At 42.7% G+C, this 21397-nt stretch overlaps 1 protein-coding gene and 1 non-coding gene across 2 annotated transcripts in view; both read right to left on the bottom strand.

Moving 5' to 3' along the window:
• Positions 1–21397, bottom strand: part of Pum1 (pumilio RNA binding family member 1) — a 110246-nt gene that overhangs the window by 11960 nt on the left and 76889 nt on the right. Inside the window, exons 8-14 of the mRNA XM_028760007.1 lie at positions 18801–18894; positions 16263–16364; positions 12949–13100; positions 10576–10714; positions 8625–8768; positions 7151–7447; positions 5812–6048 (exon numbers count right to left, since the gene is read on the bottom strand). Of these exons, the coding sequence (XP_028615840.1) occupies positions 5812–6048; positions 7151–7447; positions 8625–8768; positions 10576–10714; positions 12949–13100; positions 16263–16364; positions 18801–18894 (1165 nt within the window). The remainder of the gene's footprint in view (positions 1–5811; positions 6049–7150; positions 7448–8624; positions 8769–10575; positions 10715–12948; positions 13101–16262; positions 16365–18800; positions 18895–21397) is intronic.
• LOC114614382 lies at positions 10420–10492 on the bottom strand. The gene has a single exon (XR_003710304.1). It is a non-coding gene; the product is annotated as a small nucleolar RNA SNORD103/SNORD85 (small nucleolar RNA).

Below are 21397 nucleotides of genomic sequence, written 5' to 3'. Positions count from 1 at the left end.
CCCCCTCCCTCCTGTGGTGAGGACTGAAGCTTGGACATTCATGCTAGGTAAAAACTCAACCACTTGCTACATGCTGACCTCCAATATTTAATAGATGCTGCAGTGTTCACTGATGCCGTAACACGTTTCAGTAGTCCTAAATTAAAGAAAACTTAGTACATTACAATGTGTCCAGGCAGTGAGGTTCATAGATGACAGGGCCCAGGGAGAGACTCCTGCTTCTGTGTTGCTTTTGTCCAACCTGGATAAAGTTCAGGCAGAAAAAGACTGCTTTCTATGTGCTAAGAAAAAGTAAATGGTCTCCAACTGTGGCTCTCAATCCCTGTAGCCCTAGTAAGGCTCAGGCAGAGGCACGTAGATCTCTGAGTCTGAAGCCAACCTGGTCTTCAAAGAAACACCCTGTCTCAACAAGAAAACAAAACCACTAAATGGTAGGCAGTAGAGCCTTTTCATCTTGAATGGAGTCAAGAGGACTAGAGTGTGGAGGCGGGAACAGGCACAACTCACCCGAGTTCAAGAAGCCTGAGGGTTGCAGACTGTGTACAAGCCAAGCAAATTCTCTCAGCAACTTCTGATTCTCAAGAGTTTTCTAAGGCACAACCTAGGAACTGCAGAAAACCATATGCATGGAGAGAAACAAACCAGGAAACAGGAACATGATGGTGACAGAACAGATGCGTGGGTAAGCAGGGCAAACAGAACTAACACCAGACTTCTGAAACAGCCACAACAGAGCGGGCATCAGCCCTAACACCTTTCCTGAGAGAGCTCCTTTAAACATAAGTGTGCATCCAGGGCTCCATCTAACCCACACGTACACTGCAGAGGAGCCCTATGAAAATAGCTGGACTACGGAAGAAATACTTGCTTAGACTCACATTCTGTATGTCTTTCCCAGGCTTGTGCATGTGTCTGCATACAATGTACATATGTATGTATGTATGTATGTACGCACGCACATGTACAGTGTGAAGAAGGGACTGGAGGAAGGGTGGTGCCAGTGGAGGTCTAAAGACCACTCCCTTGAGTTAGTATCATCACTTTCATGTGGGTCCTGGGCAACCAACAGAGGTCACCAGGCTGACATGGCAAGAGTTAGTTGTACCAGCTGAGCTACGGAACCAGCCCTAACTGTATTATCAATGAAGATGAAATGAACAAATCTGGAGAGTCTAATCACCATTACTGAACCTGACTTAAGAAACACAAAATCTGCTAGTTGGCAGTGTCACATCCAAGCCTAGTCTACACAGTGAGTTCCAGGAAAGCCAGAGTAAGACCCTATCTCAGAAAAAAAAAAAAAAAAAAAAAAAAAAAAACCAAGCCCAAGGGTAATAATGGCAACACGTGGTGGTGAATTAAAGCATACCTTTCATCCAGCGCTTGGGAGCCAAAGACAGGTGGATCTCTGAGTTCAAGGCTGGCCTTATCAATATAGCCAGAGCTACACAGAGAAACCCTGTCTTGAAAACCAAAGGAGGAATAGGAAAGGAAGGAGGGGATGACAGATAAAAACCTAAAGCCATGCATAAAACTCCAGACATAAAAGAAAGTAATTAAAAACCTTACAGATTTTTTACTGGTGAATTTGCAAGTGAATAAGGAGGAATAACACCTGTACTACACAACTTCCAGAAACTACGAAGACTGGGATACTTACAATAGGTCAATATTGGACACTGTTGTCAACTGACAACAGGCATGTAATACAAAACATTACTCAAAAGAACAATACCTACATTTCACTAATACAGGTGTATAACTCAACAAAATCTTCACAAAATTGAGTCCTACCATGATCAACAAAGAGAGAAAGTACTTGACAATATCAAAACCCATCCACAAAAAAACAAACAAAAACACCTCAACTTGTGATAGTGGGAAGCTTTCTTATCCTCATTAAAGTCCACCACAATAACCAACTGTCAACAAACTTGAGGGCAAATGAACAAACACTATCCCCAGGAATCGGATACAGCCAAAATATATACTCCTCTCTGTTCTGTTATATAGAAATCCTAGGAAATTTACCTAAGACCACTAGAATAAACAAAATGAGTTTTCTGGATAAGATCACTGTCTTAGTTAGGGTTTTACTGTTGTGAATAGACACCATGACCAAGGCAAGCCTTATAAAGGACAACATTTAATTGGGGCTGGCTTACAGGTTCAGAGGTTCAGTCCATTATCATCCATGCAGGAGTATGGCAGCATCCAGGCAGGCATGATGCAGGAGGAACTGAGAGTTCTACATCTTCATCTGGAGGCTACTAGCAGAAGACTGAGTTCCGGACAGCTAAGATGAGGGTCTTAAAGACCAAACTCACAGTGACACACCTACTCCAAGAGGGCCACACCTTCTAAATAGTGCCACTCCCTGAGCCAAGCATATACAAAATCAGTATACAAAACTCAGTAGTATTTCAGTAACAAAATGAACAACCCTAAACTAGAATGTAATCCCACTCACAGTAGCACATAAACCACACATTGAAAACTACAAAACTTTGCTAGAAAAAAAAAGTGCAGGAACAAACTAGACAGCCACGTGTCAAGATGAATCCTAATCCACAAGATGAAAACATTAGTTCAAAATGAATACATAAGTTTAGAAGTTAAAACAATAAAATTTTGGAATAAAGTACTTGCTACTACTCTTCCAGAGGACAAGTTTGGTTCCCAGCATGTAGCTCACAACTAGAGCTCCACAGATCCAAAGACTATGGACTCTGAAGGTGCCTGCATTCAAATGCACAGATGCACAAACACACACATACACACACACACACACACACACACACACACACGCACGCACGCACACACGCACACACGCACACACTCTTTATAGTTACAAAAATGTATCTTAAAAGAAAAAGTAACAACATAAAAAAAAAAAAACAGTAGGAAAAGTAAAATGTTTAGAAGACAGGAAAATATTCCCTAATAACCAAAAATTCAATGAAGTGAACGTCATCAAAATTAAAACCTGATACACTTTAAAGACACCGATTTTAAAATAGAAGAAGCAAAAGATGAGAACACAAAGATCTCTTTCTTATAACTCAAGTAACCCAAAGTTTTAAATGAGCAAACCACATGAGAAATTTCAAAGATAACTAAAGGCTATAAAAAGCACATGAAACAAAGCTCTAGACCAGGCATACAAAACTAGTGCCTGGGAGGATGGAGCAGGAGGATTACACAGTTTGAAAGCAGCCTAGATTATAGATAATACTTTGTCTCAACCCTCTCCCAGAATGCTCTCAATCACCAAGTTAGGAATGAAATGAAAAACAAAAGCATTCCTTGTCCACTCAAAGAGCTATCTCAACCAGAGGCAGGCAGATCTGTGAGTTCCAGGCCAGGCAGGACTACAGAACCAGACCCTAGCTCAACAAAAATAAAGGTAGATCATAAAGCTAACACACAAGTACACCCACCTACAGAAACACTTGCATTAAAATGTTCATAGCTGAATGTCAGGCAGTAGAGGCACATGCCTTTAATCCCAGCATTCAGGTGGCAGAGATGGGCAAATCTCTGCTTCCAAGCCCAGCCTGGTCTACAGAGGGAGTTCCAGGACAGCCAGGGCTACACAGAGAAACCCTGTCTCGAAAAACCAAAACTTGGTGGTTAAGGGAATTCACAGCTGTCGTACAAGTAACAGTCCAAGCAGAAACAAATGCCCATGAGATATGAGTGGACAGACAAAAGGTAATAAATAAGATAAGCTCACAGAATTGTTCAATAAGAAGGAACTACCTACTGGCATATAATGTATCATAGACAAATATAGAGAAAATAAAATGCAAATTAAATACATCATTATTAACTGCAGTTGAGATTGAAGTGCAGATGGGTATGAGAGATTGTGAACATTATACAAGATTTACCTTGACAGCTACACAACTTACAGCCAATAAAACTTTGAATCTTTAATTGTTGAATTGAAACAAACGGCAATGAAAAGTCACTGAGGGCTCTTAGGCACATAGTATTAAGTATTAAGCAGATCAATTGCTTTCTTAGAATCCTCTAATGCATGGTGACTACGGGGTCTCACAGAGACTGCACACAGACTCAAAGAAAGGCCTCCTGCACCAGCACTTTCAGATCTAGTGCAAACCCAGAGCCACTGCAAGGAGTGCAAGAGTTAAACTCTAGGACACAGGCTCCGCCTGGCCACTATGTATTTTTTGTAACTAGTTTAATTAGGAGATAGCTAGGCTGGAGATGACTCTGCAGATAAAAGAACACAGGCTACTCTTGCAGAGGCTCCAGGATGGATTACCAGAACCCACACAGTGGTTCACAACCATCCCTACCTCCAGCTGCAGGGGATCTGTTCACCTCATTCAGCCTCTTTGGACACCAGAAACATGTATGGTGCACAAGCATACAAGCAGGTAAAATACTCAAACATTAAAAAAAAATTTTTTTTAAAAATCAAAACAATGACAAAATAAGCCAACAACAATAACACAACACAAGCAACTCAGCAAAACTTTATACATTTTGGTACAATGTGCTGGCTCAAAAGATATACTGAATATATCATATAAAGAGGTTATACATTGGAAATCCATGATTTAGAATTTTAAAAAATTTTGTTCAAATCAGACGCAGAAAGTAAGAGTCTTAAAGTGAGGAGGGTATCACAGGACAGTCAGTGGCTATTCAGTCCTCCTCTGAGCCTATCGCCCTCTTGAGCCTACACTGCAGCCAGGCTTTCTAATAATAGAAAATATTGCTCACAACATACCCCACCCACTCATCTATCCATTGTGGACAGCCAGTAAGAACGTCCTTCCAAGTTTTCTCCACTTCGGAAAACACATGTGTGCATGCACACACATGTCCATGCACACACACTGCATGTATCACTTGCCTTCAAACTCTGTTCTAAAATAACTATTTATTGTAGACTTTATCAAACTTTTCTTGGTTTGCATGTCTTTCCAAATGAGATCATGCTATTTGCTTTTATTCAGTGTCACTGCCAAGTCCCTGAAGCCACATTTGAACATGTAAGGCGATGGCAGAGTCTTCTAGCAAGCGCATTCTTCCTCTCATTTAAAGCCACCACCACAAAAATAACAACACTCTCACCTCGACATTTGCTCATAAAATGTGCTCTCCACTTCTCTAATTCAACTTTCCCCATCTGGGAAGTAAATCAGTACCTTGAAATCCACACCTGAGACAACAAGAGGGAGAGGGAGAGGCACACCTTGTTTCTAGATAAGAACTCTGTACCCCTGCCCAGTGCTGTAACTGTTAATTTTCCTATTATTCTTAAAGCCTGCTGTTTGGAACCTTTGTCTAGTTATTAACAGACTATATAGATTTGGATTTTTTAAAAGTATTTATTAATACTTTAAAATCTGGCAAAAAAAAATTCAATAAAATGCTTTGTGAAGCTACTAACTTTTATACAAGGGGAGGGGGAGACCTACAAAGAAACTTAGCAATATGTTCAGAGTGCTGTCATCACAGGAGCTATGCCAGTAACTATTCTTCCTCTGTGTCCTTCTGCCTCCCTGCAATGACTTTTACTGTGTTTGCCCAAGAGTAGATGTTCACACTGAGGATGGAGTGAATACACAGGGTGTATCCAGATGCTAGGCAATCCCCAACTGCTATGAAGCTACAGGTACAACCTGAGCAACTTGAGGAATTTATCAAAGGCACAGAACACCAGGACACTTCTAGGATAAAGGGACTGTCCTTTGCTTATGCAAAGTACTTGAAATGTCATCAGTGGCAAGAGATTTCTAGCGTTCAAGGTGGTGTTAGAGTAATGGTTCTTACCCAGGTTTAAGCTTGAAGAGGATCCATGTGAAGAGAGGGAAGGAGGTGGTGTCTGTGAATGTCCTGGTCCCTGACTAGGGAGAGGCATGCCCACGGGTCCAGGAGAGGAGGAAAAGCTAAGGCTGTTATAAAAACTGTGTCCAATGGGGGCCAAGCTGCTCGATGTCCTCTTATAAAGGTCACTGCTGCCAGTCAGGGAGTCACGGCGGGAGCCACTGCCAGTGTTGGAGTTTGCAACTAAAATGGAATTAAAACAATGCAGATAAGAACAGGCCTGTTCTTTGAAGAACAAGCCCAGTGGCCTGTTCCTAACACTTTGATCCAGACTCCTTACCACCGCAAATGTGTCAGCAGAGACAGCCTAACTGTTAAGGTAGCAGTTCTAGGGACAGCTAAGTCATAAAGAGGACATGGCTTGGGTAACAGAGCTGTTCAAGCCATCACACAAATATGGCAAGTTTACCTTCCTTTAGTGTCACAGACAGAATGGGATGGGGACAGGTTAAAAAGCCCTGATGGCCAAATGAGCTAGGGGAAAGTGAAAGGAAATGACCTACAAGGAATGCCTTCCATCAGCTGAAAGGTTCTAGCAGAAAAACGGAATGGGGGGTTGAGGGGTGGGGGGGGGGGGGGGGGGGGGGGGAAGATGTGTAATCGGGGCACTGGCCGCTCCACGGAACTTTCTAATGCAGGCCTGTCATCTTTGGGAGCTACTGCTAGCCTAAAACTCTGATTTAGTACACCTTCTCTCAGACATGCCATTCTGTTCTGAAATCACACTGTTGATAACCACTCCGAGTATCCCATTGTCCACAGACTACATTCTTGCGTACTTCTCCCATCAAAAACAAATATTTTGGTCTAGCATCCTTCCTCCCAATGTTCCACAGCATCTCCCTTACCGCTGTTCAAAACACTGGATAAAATGTCTGTTTAAGATGTTCAAGCCAAGCCCCAGGCACAGGTCAGAATGTGGAGCGCCCAGGGTGCAACCTTCTGTGATTCCTTCTTCCTCAGCCTAACATCTACATTGCTAGAGTCCCTTCCACAAGCTCCCTAATGCCTGAAGAACCTCTTTTTAGTTTTCAACACCTGAAACAAACTGACAAAGTGAACCTAAGTAAGTAGCAACAGAAATATGGACCCAAAAGAGGCCCTGGCTGCATAACTTGATTTCTATAATCCAACATCTCAAAGGTTAGGTGGGCTGGCTAGACTGCCAGGGACTTGGTCCACATCTGCCTGTGATATCTGTGCAGGATGTCATGCACTGTCAGGGTTCCAGAAAGATTACAAATCTTTCAAATTTGTTTTAACAGCCTCTCAACCTAACTTGTACCTGCTGTTCCAAACCCTCCAAGGGCCGATCCCAGGGTGGCACCAAGGGAACTGCTACTTCCGAATCCCAAGGACGTGTTGGCAGGCTGGGCAGAGCCCTGAGAGAAGAGGGAGCTGCTCTGGGAGTTACTGCTCAGAGAGTTGTTGCCATAGAAAGAGCTGGAAGCCAGATTGTTACTGGGCTGCTGCTGAGGCTGGGGCTGGGGCTGCTGGGTGCCCAAAGGTCGAAATGGTCCATTTGTAGTTCCAGCAAGACCACCGGCTGCTCCATTTGCTGAAGCTGCAGCAGCTGCCACAGCTGTGAGGAAGAAAGCACAGCATTAGGCTGACAAAGGTGCTAGCCACATACCCAGATTGTACTATATCCGCTTTAAAAAAAAAAAAATACTTTTAATGCTACATTATCTTTTCAAGGAACAAAGACTTTATAAAGAACTGTACAAATCCACTTTGATGCCTTCATCTGAAGCTTTTACTATCTATTTCTATTATGGACTTGAAGTAAAAATTCCACGCAACAAGCTCTCTATGCTGGAAGCAGATTTAAAGTGGCTCCAGTTTAAAAGTGGCTCAAGCATTATATAGATCCATTAAATACAACAACTTCCTAAAAATCCCAAATTCTACACCTACTCTCACATGAGATGTTTCTTCACAAAACTCTTTTGTCCATATATCTAAGTCCTTCAGTCCTACACTAACCTCTTCTTAAACATGCAGAGTAGCCCTCTACTCTCATCCACCACTCACGCATCCATGTATTTAGGGACAGGATTGCATTATGTAACCCTGACTGGTATGGAATATGAACTCAAGAGATCCACCTGCCTCTGCCTCCCAAGAACTGGAATCAGAAGTGTGTGCTGATTCTCATATTTAACAAAAAACCAAAAAAACAAAAAAACAACCCTCATGAAAAGAGCTTAAGAAGACAAATTCTCGCCGGGTGGTGGTGGTGCACGCCTTTAATCCCAGCATTTGGGAGGCAGAGGCAGGCGGATTTCTGAGTTCAAGGCCAGCCTGGTCTACAGAGTGAGTTCCAGGACAGCCAGAACTACACAGAGAAACCCTGTCTCGAAAAACCAAAAAAAAAAGAAGAAGACAAATTCTCTGCACCACCAATGGATGCACTGCTATGGCTGTCCTCTAGGGTCCCCATAGTTTTACTCCGGCCCTATACCAAAGCAACCCTCCCCAACCCAGAGGGAGGCTAGGAAAACAAAAATATGTTAGCCTTTGAATGCTGCCTGCTGTGCCATTTCCTGTGCATCTAACCAGGTGCCACACAATCACCAACAGAATCTGAATCTACCTAACTGTCCTGTAGCTTCTGATTCTCTTTGAAATATTACAGGGTTAAAAAAAAAATAGATTTCCTAATTAAGGACCATTAGAGCCTGTCTGAAGACTCCACTGTCAGCCACCCTTCCTTCCCCTTTAGCTCCCTCACTAGCGTCCTCCAAAATGAAGCTCACCTGCTTGTGCAGCTGAGGAGCTAATGATGACTGGGGCTGGAGCAACAAGCCGAACTGGAGCTCCGAGGCCATTTCTTGCCCCTGCATTCACCACAAGGGCACCAGTTTGGTCATAGTAAGCAGCAGGTGCCAAGACTGGATAACCTGGGGAGAGTAAGCAGCACACAAGTAGAAACCATGTGGGTTAGTCTCCACTTCCAAGGTTTTATCCACTATGCAACATATTAGGTGGAAATTCCTCAAACAAATGATTTTGTGGGTATTAAACCACATGGCCATTCTAAGTGACATGATGAAATTTAACAGTACTCCTCCCTACAAACGCCACCTGCCCGTCAGTGGTCAGTCGCATCAGTATAGGTGCTGCAGTGCTTGACTACTGAGCCTACTGATGAGCATTCCAGTTACTACAGTCCACGGGAGCTCTTAGCTGTGGTGTGGGCTGGATAAGAATGGTCTCTATAGGCTAGTATATTTGAATACTTACAAGTTTGGCCTCCGTGGTGGTATCACAGGAAGCTGACTTTGGGATTCAGAAGCTCACACCAATCCCACTTAGCTCTCTCTGCCTCAGGCTTATGGATCAAGACAGAAGCGCTCGCTCAGCTACTATTCCAGCACCAAGCCTGCTGTCATGTTCTCTGCCAGTAGGACTTGGATGGATTCTAACACCCTGAAACTGTAAGCCCCAAATAAACTCACTATTCTGTAAATTGCTTTAGTCATGGTGCCTTATTTCAGGAATAGAAAAGTAAGACAGATACCAGTCTCCTACTGGGCATTGAATGCATAGTTTATGGTATAAACAAAATTCAGTACTAACCACTCTGAGTCACACACATGAGTCGTGCAACCCACAATAATCAAAGAAACTTCTGAATTATACAAGGAAAATATATATTGGGTACCAACATATTATAAATAGAGACAAATCCAGCTTTGGGATTACAGGGACCTGGATATACAACCTGACTCTGTCACTTACACAGCTGAAATTCCTCATATCTCTGAGCATTCATTATCAGCTCTACAAAAGGCCTTGGGAAAAATTAAAGAAGGGTCTCACAGCACTTAAGGGACAGGAATACTGTCTTCTGCTGGTCAATTTAGGACAGGGAATACCGTTCCATTAAAGTGCTAGTCAAGACCAATTTATTGTTTTCTTTACTACACAAGGAACAGAAGCATGAGTACAACCACCACAGTATTTGCAAAACACACAGTAAACCAGGATAAGTACCCACACGACAGTGAGAAGAGCCAGACTAGGTTCAACTGACAAAAGTATTCACTGCGACTAAGAATCTCCAGGTCTTAATAAGAATTGTGTGCACACGCATAGGACACCTAACACAGAGATTAAGTAACAAAATACACAAGGCAAGTTGAGGCTTCTCAGTTTATAAATGGCTATATTCAGACAGGAAAGTGTCATAAAATTAAGGACCAGTTTCAATTAAGTACATGACATCAATCTATGTCCAACAACAAGGCAGTGAAAAGACCAACAGACAGTGGTGACACATGAATTCATTTACAACTCAGTGGGAACCAAATGGCACTGAGAAATCCTACAAATACAAACTATTAAGAGAACAGAAGGATTCTTTTGCTTAGTCAAGCTACTCAAACACACAGGTTGAATGCTGACCAAAACCAAAGACTACTGTGAAAACAGGATGTTCCCTCTGTCCACTTTAAGTCCTGAGGCAAAAGAGACCAACAAAGCGAAGCTCACCTTCTCACATATACAGACACACATTTCCGTCATGTGTTCAGATGACCACAACCAACGGCTGGCTCAGAACACAGCTCTCGTCAGAGACCTCTGGTCTAAGTGAGGGCAAGTAGGGATCATCCCTGCCAGTCCGCAGTCCTAAGCCAAAAACACTCCCTCAATTCATACTTTTTGACCCCACAAAATTATTAGGAACATCAGTGCAAATCTTACCTGGCATGCCTGCAGCCAATCCTTGTCCAAAGGCGAGTGCAGAGTTCACTGCTGCCGCTGCTACAAGGGGATCTGCTTGTTGTCCCTGCTGGTTCTGATTTGGAGTCAAAGGACGCTGGCTAGCTCCTCCACGAAGAACCTAGGAATAAGAAACAGAAATGCTGTCTCACAGGAGTTACAGAGGACACACCACATGCTCTACTAGAGTCAGTATTTTAAAGGAGAGCAAAAATAAAATGGTGCCTTTTTTCCTTTTTGGTTTTTCCAACCAAAGTAGGTTTTTTCTGCGTAGCCCTGGCTGTTCTGGAACTCACTCTGTAGACCTCAAACTCAGAGATCCACCTGCTCTGTCCTGAGATTAAAGGTATGAGCCACCACTGCCAGGAATAAAATGTTTATTATAATGGTTTCATCACATGGAATGACTACTAGGGTAAAAATTCAATTCATCCCATCATATGGTAAAAGTCCATTTTAGTATACTTTGTTGTAAGTACAACCTTTAGAAAAAGTAGATTATGCCAGACGGTGGTGGCACATAGCTTTAATCCCAGCATGAGTGAGGCAGACGTAAACAGAGAAACCTTGTCTTAGAGAGGGGGGTGGGTGGGTGGGGGAGACAGAGACAGAGAGGCATGGGGGCGAAGACAGACAGAGAAACAAAAGAGAAAAACTGGAATATAGCATTGCTCTTTAATCAAATAGTTCAGACAATAAGAACTATAAAGAAGACTGGCAAACTATGTGCACTCTAGTCAATAAGGAAGATATAGTAACAGGGCTGGAGAGATAGCTTAGCTTAACAGTAAGAACTCTTAATTAAGGACCCAGGTTGTGTTCTCAGCACCCACACGGAGGCTCACAATTGCCTGCAACTCCAGTTCCAGCAGAGCCAATGCCCTCTTCTGGCCTTGCAGATACCAGGGGACACATGTGCATACATACATGGAGGCATAACACTCTTGTACATATAATAAAAGTAAATAAATTGAAGGAAGGAAACACAGTGCAATGTCAGAGTTCTGTCACGTAGGTGACAAAAGACTACAAAGGACTAGGAGGATCAGCCCAGATGGGGCAGTCTCAGAACCGAGTGTAGAAGTATCTGTACATGCTACACAGCCACCTCCAAACTCAGTGTGTAACTCAGGGAAATTCTGAACTATTTATCACCCTACCTCCACTAGGCATGCCACCATGCTCAGTTGTACATGGTGCTAGGGATGGAACCCATGGCTTTATACGTGCTAGGAAAACACTGAGCTAATACCAACTAAGCAAACTCCCAAACCAAAGCACAAAATTCTTAACTACAACATTTTCTTTTTCTTTTTTAATCTTGTATGGAGCTTTAAGTGAAAATGGGCCCCAAAGGTTCATGTCTGACTACTTTGTCTCCAGGTGGCAAAAATATGTTTGAGAATAATTAAGAGGTGTGGCCTTGTTGGAGAAGTAGGCCAGTAAGAGTGAGCTTGGAGTTTCCCAGTATGCTCTTTGGTTCCCACTTGTGGTATGAGATGTGGACTAACACTTTTTCTCCCTGCCCTCTCTCTTAGCTGTTACTACTACCTTCCCCTCAGCCATCATAAACTCTACCCTTTAGAACCTAAGCCCTCTTAATTGTGGGTGCGTGTGACAGTTTCTGTGTAGCCCTAGCTGTCCTGTAACCCTCCCCTGACATTCTTGCAGGGCATGGTGATTCACACCTTTAATCCCAGCACTCAGGAAGCAGGGGCAGACAGATCTCTGAGTTCAGAAAACGGCCTGGTCTACACAGTGAGTTCCAAGATAATCTAGTGCTACACAGTGAGACCTTGTCTCAAAAAAAAAAAAAAAAAAAAAAAAAAGAGGGGGGCGCATTTTTGACAAAAGTCATTAAGTTTGCTGCCCAAGCATGTGAACCAGAACTCAAAGCCCAGCACTGACATAATGGTCATGGACTTATCATCCCAGTGTCAAGAGAAGAAGAGACAGAGGATTCCTGGCTCACTGGCTGGATAGTCCAGCCTAATTGGTGAGTGCCAGGTATGGGTGAGAGATACTTGTCTCAACAAACAAGGTGGTTGGCTCCTGAAGAATGACAGCAGAGGCTAATAATCTCTGGCCCGTGTAACACTCCACAACACTAATAGTCAACTGAGTGAGCACGGGAGCAGACATGTGGACATGCGCACAAAGGCACTCAGCATTTTGTGACGAAGAGCAACATCAGCTGTGACAGACACACGCACGCACACACACAGAGGCACCCCGTGTTTTATGAAGCCATCAATATCAGCTGTGAGTCACTTGCACACAGATGCACTCACAGGCACTCACTGGTCTGTCAGTGGGACACACCACACACCGCCCACCCTCACAGAGCGACTTTACCTGCTGCTGTCCCTGCTGGGCCTGAGGAGCACTCTGCTGAGTAGCAGAGTTTGTGGCTGCTGCAGCTGCAGCAGCTTGCTGCTGGAAAAGACTGGCAGGATAGACACCCCATGGTGTGACTCCATAATACTGGTGAGGAACCACAGCTGGGCCTAAAAGGAACCAGAGAAAGGTAAGAGAAGTTTAAAAAACATGATCTTAGAATCCAGATCTTGAATGGTGAGATCCAAAAAATATTAAAGAACACGAAGATTTATGCTAGCTAGTATTAACGAGAGAGGAGGGAGGGCCTAAGACTGATGGTATTCGATCCTCGTGGCAGGGTCTTCTGAAGCCAGGTTGCACTACAGGCAGACACGCATGGGTAAGGTGATAAAGCTACTGAAAAGAGGCTGGGAGGGGAACTCAAGAAATGGGACTTAGAAACAGGAGAAGCCGCTGAGACATAGATCTGTTTGTCAGACAAGGTGGTGCTATGTAGCCCAGTCTGGCTTCAAACTAGAACCCTTCCTTAGCCTCCTGAGTGCTGGATTATAGGCGTGAACCAGCATACTCAGACGAAGTAATGTTTACCCCATGAGAGAAAAGATGCATGACAGACATCAGACAAACTTTGCGGTGAAAGAGAAACACACAGAAGGTGCATGAGCTTAAACAGAAAGGAAAAGAACAAATTCCATCTGTGTTCTGCCTTCACCAGTCACCTGAGGACTAGCTGAGCCTACCAAGACTCTGCATCACTAACCCCAGATGCAATCTATGACCCTTCTCATAACCAGACCTCCACATACAATTTGACTAATTTTTTCCATGTTTAAAGTCACAAAAGTTATTCACTACAACCACACACTCATATACTGTTATATCAAGTCTCACATTTCAAGCCAACTGCTATTGACAAAAGCACAATGCACCTTAACCCTGACTCACACAGAAACTCAACACTCTGCTCCAAGCCAACTGTTCACCTTCTTTGTTGATAAGTGACAGCTCCAAAGTCCGCCACATAAGGCAAAGCAGCAAATCTGAACATAATAAGGTGACTCAGAGTAGCCAGGGGGGCCAAAGTCTAGGTCAAAATTCTATGCTGAAGTTGGTACCAAAAAAACAAAAAAGATGTGATTTCATCCTCAAGACAGTGACAGGGTTCTAAGAATAAATAGTTTTAGTGTATTTTACATAATTAACAAACTTACCCAAGAAGGACAAAGTAAGAAAGTGTTCAAAGAGCTCCTGGAATCTGGTGAAACACACCTTCCTTCTCAGTCACAGCACAAAGCTAAGCACGTGCAGCATGACTGACAGTGGGCAGCCTTCCATTTATGCTCCAAGATGTTCCCAACAGTACAGCTGTGCTGGCAAGAACTGCTTCTCATTAAACCAAAATACACCAGCATACACTCACAAGGTTCTACACCACAGGCCAGTCAGACTGCATCACTGCCTAACAATAGGCTCCAGTATTTCTAGGTGGTTGCTGTTTGATGCCTATGGCTCACCATGACCAAGAATGCCCACAGTGTTGTTGAGGAAATGTGTTAAAATACAGACCATCTTCTTACGGTAAAGATATGGATTCAAGTGTCTTGTTGACTTCAGAACCTAAACAAGTCAAGAGCCTGCTCTCCACGTTAAAGAAAACGACAAGTCTCCAAACTCATCTGACAAGTGGCCATAGACTAGTAAGGTAAAGAAAGCCACAAGGCGGTGCGGGGAGGGGAAAAGGGTACTAAAGGAAACTGTCCTAGTGCCTGGGTTTCTTGTTCACATAGCAGGTGGACCAGGTTAACAGTGTGGCCCTTTGGATTTTGAGAAGATGGGTGTGACCTGCAAGGACAGACAGCACCCTAAATACTTACTCTTTGCCTTCAAATTCTTGAGCAGGTACTTCTACTACTTGGACCTTGGTCATGGGGTCAAAATTAAACTCCCCAGAGTGCTTCACTGAAATTGGCTAAACAGAACTCCTGGTTCAATTTCCATGTTAACAAAATCCTTCTTAACATGGTTTGGGTATGTAATGTCTCTTGGTCACTTGGCAGACTATTTAAATCATCTGTAGTCTAGATAATGTGCAAACAACCTATCATCTCATTAACTATACATTCATCGTTCTAATGATGAAAAACTCAGAACAACAGCACTAAGGACAGTGCATAGCACTTGGGTGTGGCAAACAGCAGTGGTGGCCAGGCAAGGTCATACTACTGACAGGGCTGCCATCCAAATCAGGGAAGCAATTCTGGAGAAAACCTACATCATCACTGAGAACCACACCAGAGGTAAATGGACTGCAGAACAGTCACTGAAATCTTACATTGAAACTAAGTTGAAACGAGTGTAACTTAATGGGTGTGCATCCTAAAAGTTTCAGAGGTTATTTGTTGTCCTTGTCCTCATATTGAAATGAAGCCACTTAACATTTATGGCCCCTCTGAGATAGCAACTGTGCTACAGAGTCAAAGGAAAAAAAAAATCAAAATTCGGGAAGGGAAAAGACCATTGTGGATCCATCCACAAGCAAATAAAACCGACAGTTGTCAACAAGAGAAACAACAGGTAATCCAGACTACAGTCAGATCATCCCAGGCACAAACCATGATTAATATCCAGAGACAAAGGCCCAAGTCCGTGCAGTAAGGAACCTGAAGTCAGATGGGGCTGGCTGTAGTGTATGGTGTGAGCCAACGTGACCATTCAAGGAAAAAAGCGTGGTGAATTGGTCAGCTTCACACCCAAGTCATGGAGAGAGAGTGGATGATATACAATGAACCAGCCTCAGCCAATCTTCAAACTTCCAACACTAGAGCTCCTCTGTGGTACTAATCCCAAGGACCAACCATCATCTTCTCCTAAGGCTCTGATGATGAGCATAACAATAACAATGACAGTAACAGTACCATGCCACATTTCAGAGCAGGGAGACGAGGAATCCAAGGGAGAAGTGTTAAGATTTATGCTCAAAAGCTATGCAATTTAGGGGACCAGAGGAAGGGAAAGCCACAAAGTCATGAAGGTAAGAAAGCAGTGAGCTCCCTATGAAACCAGCAGAAAAAGCTGAGCAACTACCCTGTACTATCAAAAAGCAATTCGGTGGACCCAAGCTACTGTGGGACAGAATAAGTGACCACCTTATTTTCCTAGGCAGAACGGGACAATAGCTAAGCAGAGAATTATGACTGACAAGAGACTGGCACTAAAATCAGGAGACACTTGATTGGAGACATGGATTTGGCAGAGTAGAAAGAAGGCATGCCCATTTCGAAGGACTTTTCTAGCAGGTGAGCAAATCCCTCATGCAGCACATGTCTCACCGAGTGTCGCTGCTGCAGCCAATCCAGCTGTGTAGGGGTCCGTCCCTGGGGGAGCAGCGCTGATGATGTATGGGTTGGGGACAAACGCAGCGGGAGCTAAACCTGCTGGAAACATACCTGTCAGTAAAAACAAACGACCAAACTGCAGCCCTACTACACACCTCTCTAGTTTGGCTAGCATTCCAGGCTATAGATGAAGGGAACAAAAGGGAAGAGAAAACAGGCTGAAAGTAAAGAGGAATTTCACAAAGATAATATAACCTCAATAAAGTCATAGTGATTGTGTGTGTGTGTGTGTGTGTGTGTGTGTGTGTGTGTGTGTGTTTCTATGTGTATGCACAGAGAGGATAGAGGAAGACAATAGTTGTCTTCCTCTATGGCAGTGGTTCTCAACCTTCCTAATGCTACGTACAAACCTTTAATTCGGTTTCTCATGTTGTGTTGACTCCAAACCATAAAATTATTTCATTGCTATTTCATAATTGTAATTCTTCTACTATTTTGAATCATAATGAAAATATCTGGTATAGGAGCCCAAAGGTTGAGACCTATAGTTCTAAGGCTTTCTACCTTATTTTTTTTTAAGACAAGTTGTCTTGCTGCACATGAGGCTTGGCATTTTAGCCACACAGATAGGCCAGCAAGCTCCTCCCCAAAGCTAGGATATCCTTGCCAACAGGTGAGTACTGAACATTTCAACTCAGGTCTTCTTGCTTGCCTAGCAAATATTCTTACCTACCAAGCTTCACCCCAGTCCTGGTCGGCTCTATGAAGTGGGAGTCTCACTATGTATCTTACTCTGTCCTTGAACTTACTTCCCTTGAATCCTCCTGCCTCAGTCTTCAAAGTGCTAAGACTACAATGCCCAGTTTAGACCATTTTGGGCAACCTCTCCCATCTTTACGAAAGAAATGTTTGCAACAAATCATTTATATATCATTTTTGTATTGCTTCCTTGCTAAGATCAAACCCCAGTCTCCTGAATGCTAGGCAATCCATCTACCTCCAAGATTTACCTGGCCCTGTTACAGTTTTAAATACAGCTAGACAGACTCTTAGGAATTAATTTTACTGTTTGTATTGCTGGAGACACTGAATCCATTTACCTGGCCCTTTTACAGTTTTAAATACAGCTAGACAGACTCTTAGGAATTAATTTTACTGTTTGTATTGCTGGAGACACTGAATCCACTGTGTATACACTGAGTTCCATCTCCAAGTCTTTTTTTTTTTTTTTTTTGGTTTTTCGAGGCAGGGTTTCTCTGTGTAGCCCTGGCTGGAACTCACTCTGTAGACCAGGCTGGCCTCGAACTCAGAAATCCGCCTGCCTCTGCCTCCCAAGTGCTGGGATTAAAGGTGTGCACCACCACCACCCGGCGCCATCTCCAAGTCTTGAAATCATATTAATTTACAATTTTACTATTAAAATTGTTTCAAATACTCTTATTAAATGAGGAATTCTCTTTATTAAAAACGTTTCAAAACAGTTTTGGTAATAATGACAATTTACATGAGAACAGCACTGGCAGGGTCTTTGTTGCAACTAGGGTGGAATTCAACAACCTTCTTCCTTGTATACCACATGCAGTACTGCCATGGCCTTTCTGTTCATTTCTGTTACTTTTAAAGCAAGAATTAAAGAAATCACTCCTCCCACTTAGTTACAGTCAGGGTATTTTGTTTTGAAGAACCCTTAAGAAGGTGTGGGAGGGCTGCCAGGCATAGCAGTCACATCTGTGATATCAATACTTGGGAGGATGAGGCAGGAGAACTGACATGAGTTTAAGGTCAGCTGAGACTACACCATGATCCTGTCTCAGATATCTAAAACTAGAGGTCCAAGGTCAAAGTGAAGAGTAAAATGCCTGCCAAACTCATCCCAAGAAGAGGAAGAAAAGATGGATCTTAAAGGAAAAAAAGCACTATCTGCTGTTCAATAAGCTGAGAAGCTGATTCATCTATTCATGACTGCAACAACCTAAACACAGGTATGGAAGTAGCCCTGGCTGGCTTGGAACTCACTATATTGTATGTAAACCATGCTGGCTTTGAACTCATAGAGGTCCTCCTGCCTCTGTCTCCCAAGTTCTGGAGATGTGTGCATCACCACACCCAGCAATGTGGCCTGAAATCTTACCAAGAAGTATCAGTAGTCATTTCTCTAGTAAATTATTTAAATCCTGAAGGGGGTGGATAGATTCTAGAGAAGTATTCTGAGTTCAGGTCTAGCGCATCAAAAATAAAATATGGGGCAAAAAATAACTGGATACAAGAAAGAGGCCGCTTATTCTGTACCAGGCATTTGTCTGAATTCCATCCACCCTTGCCTTGACACAAGGAATCACTATATAATCCAGGCTCACCCCAAATGTATTATGTATTGTACAGATCAGATTGGCCTGGAACTCACAGCATCCTCTAAACTCTGTCTCCCAAGTGTTAGGATAGACTTTGATATTAGTTATTAGATATTAGATATAAGTTTTCCCAGCATCTACCTCTCCTAAATAGAAAGAGACACGGGCTTAAAGGACTTACCGATGTGAGGCTGGTGGGCTGCTGCAAGTGCATACTGCTGCTGCTGGGCAGCTGTCAACTGCTGAACAGCAAGTGCATTGGGTCTTTGGAAAAGCTGAGGCAAGAGAAAGATGTTATAGTCAGACAACTGTCCTGTGAAATGTTTGAAATCTCTTAACAATTTCATTAGCCTCTGTTACACATGATAGTTGACAAAACAGGATGCCTGTTCCACTCTCTGGAGGAATAATACTTCAGTCTATCCATTCTCTCTTACCTCAATTACCTCTCCATAGACTGGTCCTATGTCTCATGTTCCCTAAACTCCTGATATACACACATATGAAAAATTCTTAATAGCAACCAGCAAGTGTGTTACAGCACAGAGTGATTAAAGGTATACCTTAAAGTCAGGTAAAAACACTGCAAAGTGACTTCCACATGATCCCGAGGGCTAGAGTCTACCCAAAGGTCTTTTAAGACCCAACAAGTACTGAGTTCTTACCCAGTCATGCCTTGGAGAAGATGAGAAAAGTCTCTAGAAAAATGATTTTGCATATGTTCCTAAAATAGCAGCTCTTCTGAATAGATGAATTAGAAAAAATGCCTGACTTTGAGAGTTTCAGGGTCTCCTAATCTTATTCTTCTTGGGCAGTGAAAAGAAGAGAAGTGCAGCTATTGACAAATTTCTACTAAACCAGCAAGGTTCCTAACTCAAGTCTAACAACCTGAATCTAATCCCTAGGACCTACAAACTGTCCTCTGACTCTCTACGCTGGTGGCATCTGCACTTGCACACAAAATTTTAATTTACAGGAAAGAGAGAAAATTGTAAAACACTTCCCACGAAAATGACCCCATGAATGCATTAATTAATATAGAATATTCACAGTCAGTGATTCACCTACTCATTTAATAAATATTGACTATGCAAGGGACAGGAACACTTCATCCTAAAGAGTGATAAAGAAAGAGGAAGCTGATAGCCTGAGGGTAAAGAGCCTCAAAAGGCATCCTTCCAGAGACAAACTGCTGAACAGTCCTGTTTCCATAACACAGCTTCCAACCACCTACTCTTTCTACAGGACCCATCAACAGCCAAGTTCACATCACTAGGTGATATCTAACAAATAATACAGACCTTGAACTACAGCCATATTTATCAAGAGACAACAGAAGGTGCCATCACCTTAAAACTACCACTGCAACTATTCTTACTGTTAGTATATACAATAGAGATTTAACTGTGGCCTCACACCCTACCTCTGTCTCAAACAGGTCTGGAGAGATGGTTTAGCTAATTAGAGCATTTGTTGCTTTTGAGCCAGGTTCAATCCCAGGACCTATGTGGGTACCAGGTAAAGATGTGGTACATATATATATACATGTATGCATACATGCAGGCAAAACATTCATACACATAAGCCTAAAAATATTTTGGTAATTTTTTTATGTACATTGGTGTTATGAGGGAGTCAGATCCCCTAGAAAAGGAGTTACAGACAGTTGTGAGCATGTGGGTATTGAGGATTTAACCTGAATCTTCTGGGCAGCCCGTGCTCTTAACCATTGAAACATCTCTTGAACCATCTCTCCAAGCACTTACAAATATTTTTATATAAAAAGTTGCATATGTTGAACACAGTGGCCACTTTAACCTGAATCTTACTTTCTGTACTTCAAATCATTCTTTTAAAACAAACAAACAAAAAAACAGATTTTCATCTCGCTAGTCCCTAGGAAACATAATCATACACAGATTAAAAACAAAACAAACAAAAACCCTCTGGCTTTCCTTTTCAAAGGTTAAAGAAAAATGTCACCACGACACCGATAAAAATAAAAAGGTATTACCTCGCACACCTCTAATATCAAGCAGTGAAATAGAGAGATTAGATGAATTTCTCAAGCACCCTAAAATGGGAGCTAGTCAGTGTATCTTAGAAGCTGCATTTATGTATGGGCTTTCCAAGATTATCTCAAGAACAGTGTCTCTAGCAACTGGAGGCAGTCTACACAAGAGAAGTAGCCAAGACAAGGGGAAAAAAATAAAAAAGGCCAGGAATATAGCTCAGTGATCAAACATTCACTTAGCATGTATTAAGCCCTGGGTTCAATCCCAAGTATCAAGAAACAATTTTAAAAAGCAAACAAATAAAAACCAAGGTAAAAGCCACATAAAAACCTAAAACTTTCTGAAACAGACATATTCTCAACAACTGCTTCTATTTGCTTCTATGTTACCCTCACAGCCCTGCTTTAAACAAACCTATCTCACTGAAAAGTCCCACCGTTGGGCTTGCATATAGTATGGAACTGGGAGATAATGGTGAGACATGGAAAATGTCACTGCTGAGGGCATCCTGACAGGATCCAACAACACTCCAGCCGTTCCTCCCTACATCTTTCATATACTTGGTATTTATACACTGTAAACACTCACAGAAACACACATGTGAATACCGTAAAAGCAGTCCTGCCACGTAACCTAAATCTGCAGTCCCCACCCTCTTGTGGTCACAGTTCAAGGTAAGGATTATTACTTCTAACAGGAACCACATACATTAGCCTTGCAAGAGGCTACATGTATGTAGCCTGGGGTTAACGACTGCTTAACA

Source organism: Grammomys surdaster, unplaced genomic scaffold, assembly GCF_004785775.1.
Source record: "Grammomys surdaster isolate TR1022 unplaced genomic scaffold, NIH_TR_1.0 126313, whole genome shotgun sequence".
NCBI classification, from domain to species: domain Eukaryota; kingdom Metazoa; phylum Chordata; class Mammalia; order Rodentia; family Muridae; genus Grammomys; species Grammomys surdaster.
The sequence above is the reverse complement of the archived record's forward strand: the minus strand, read 5'-3'. Positions and strand labels throughout refer to the sequence as shown.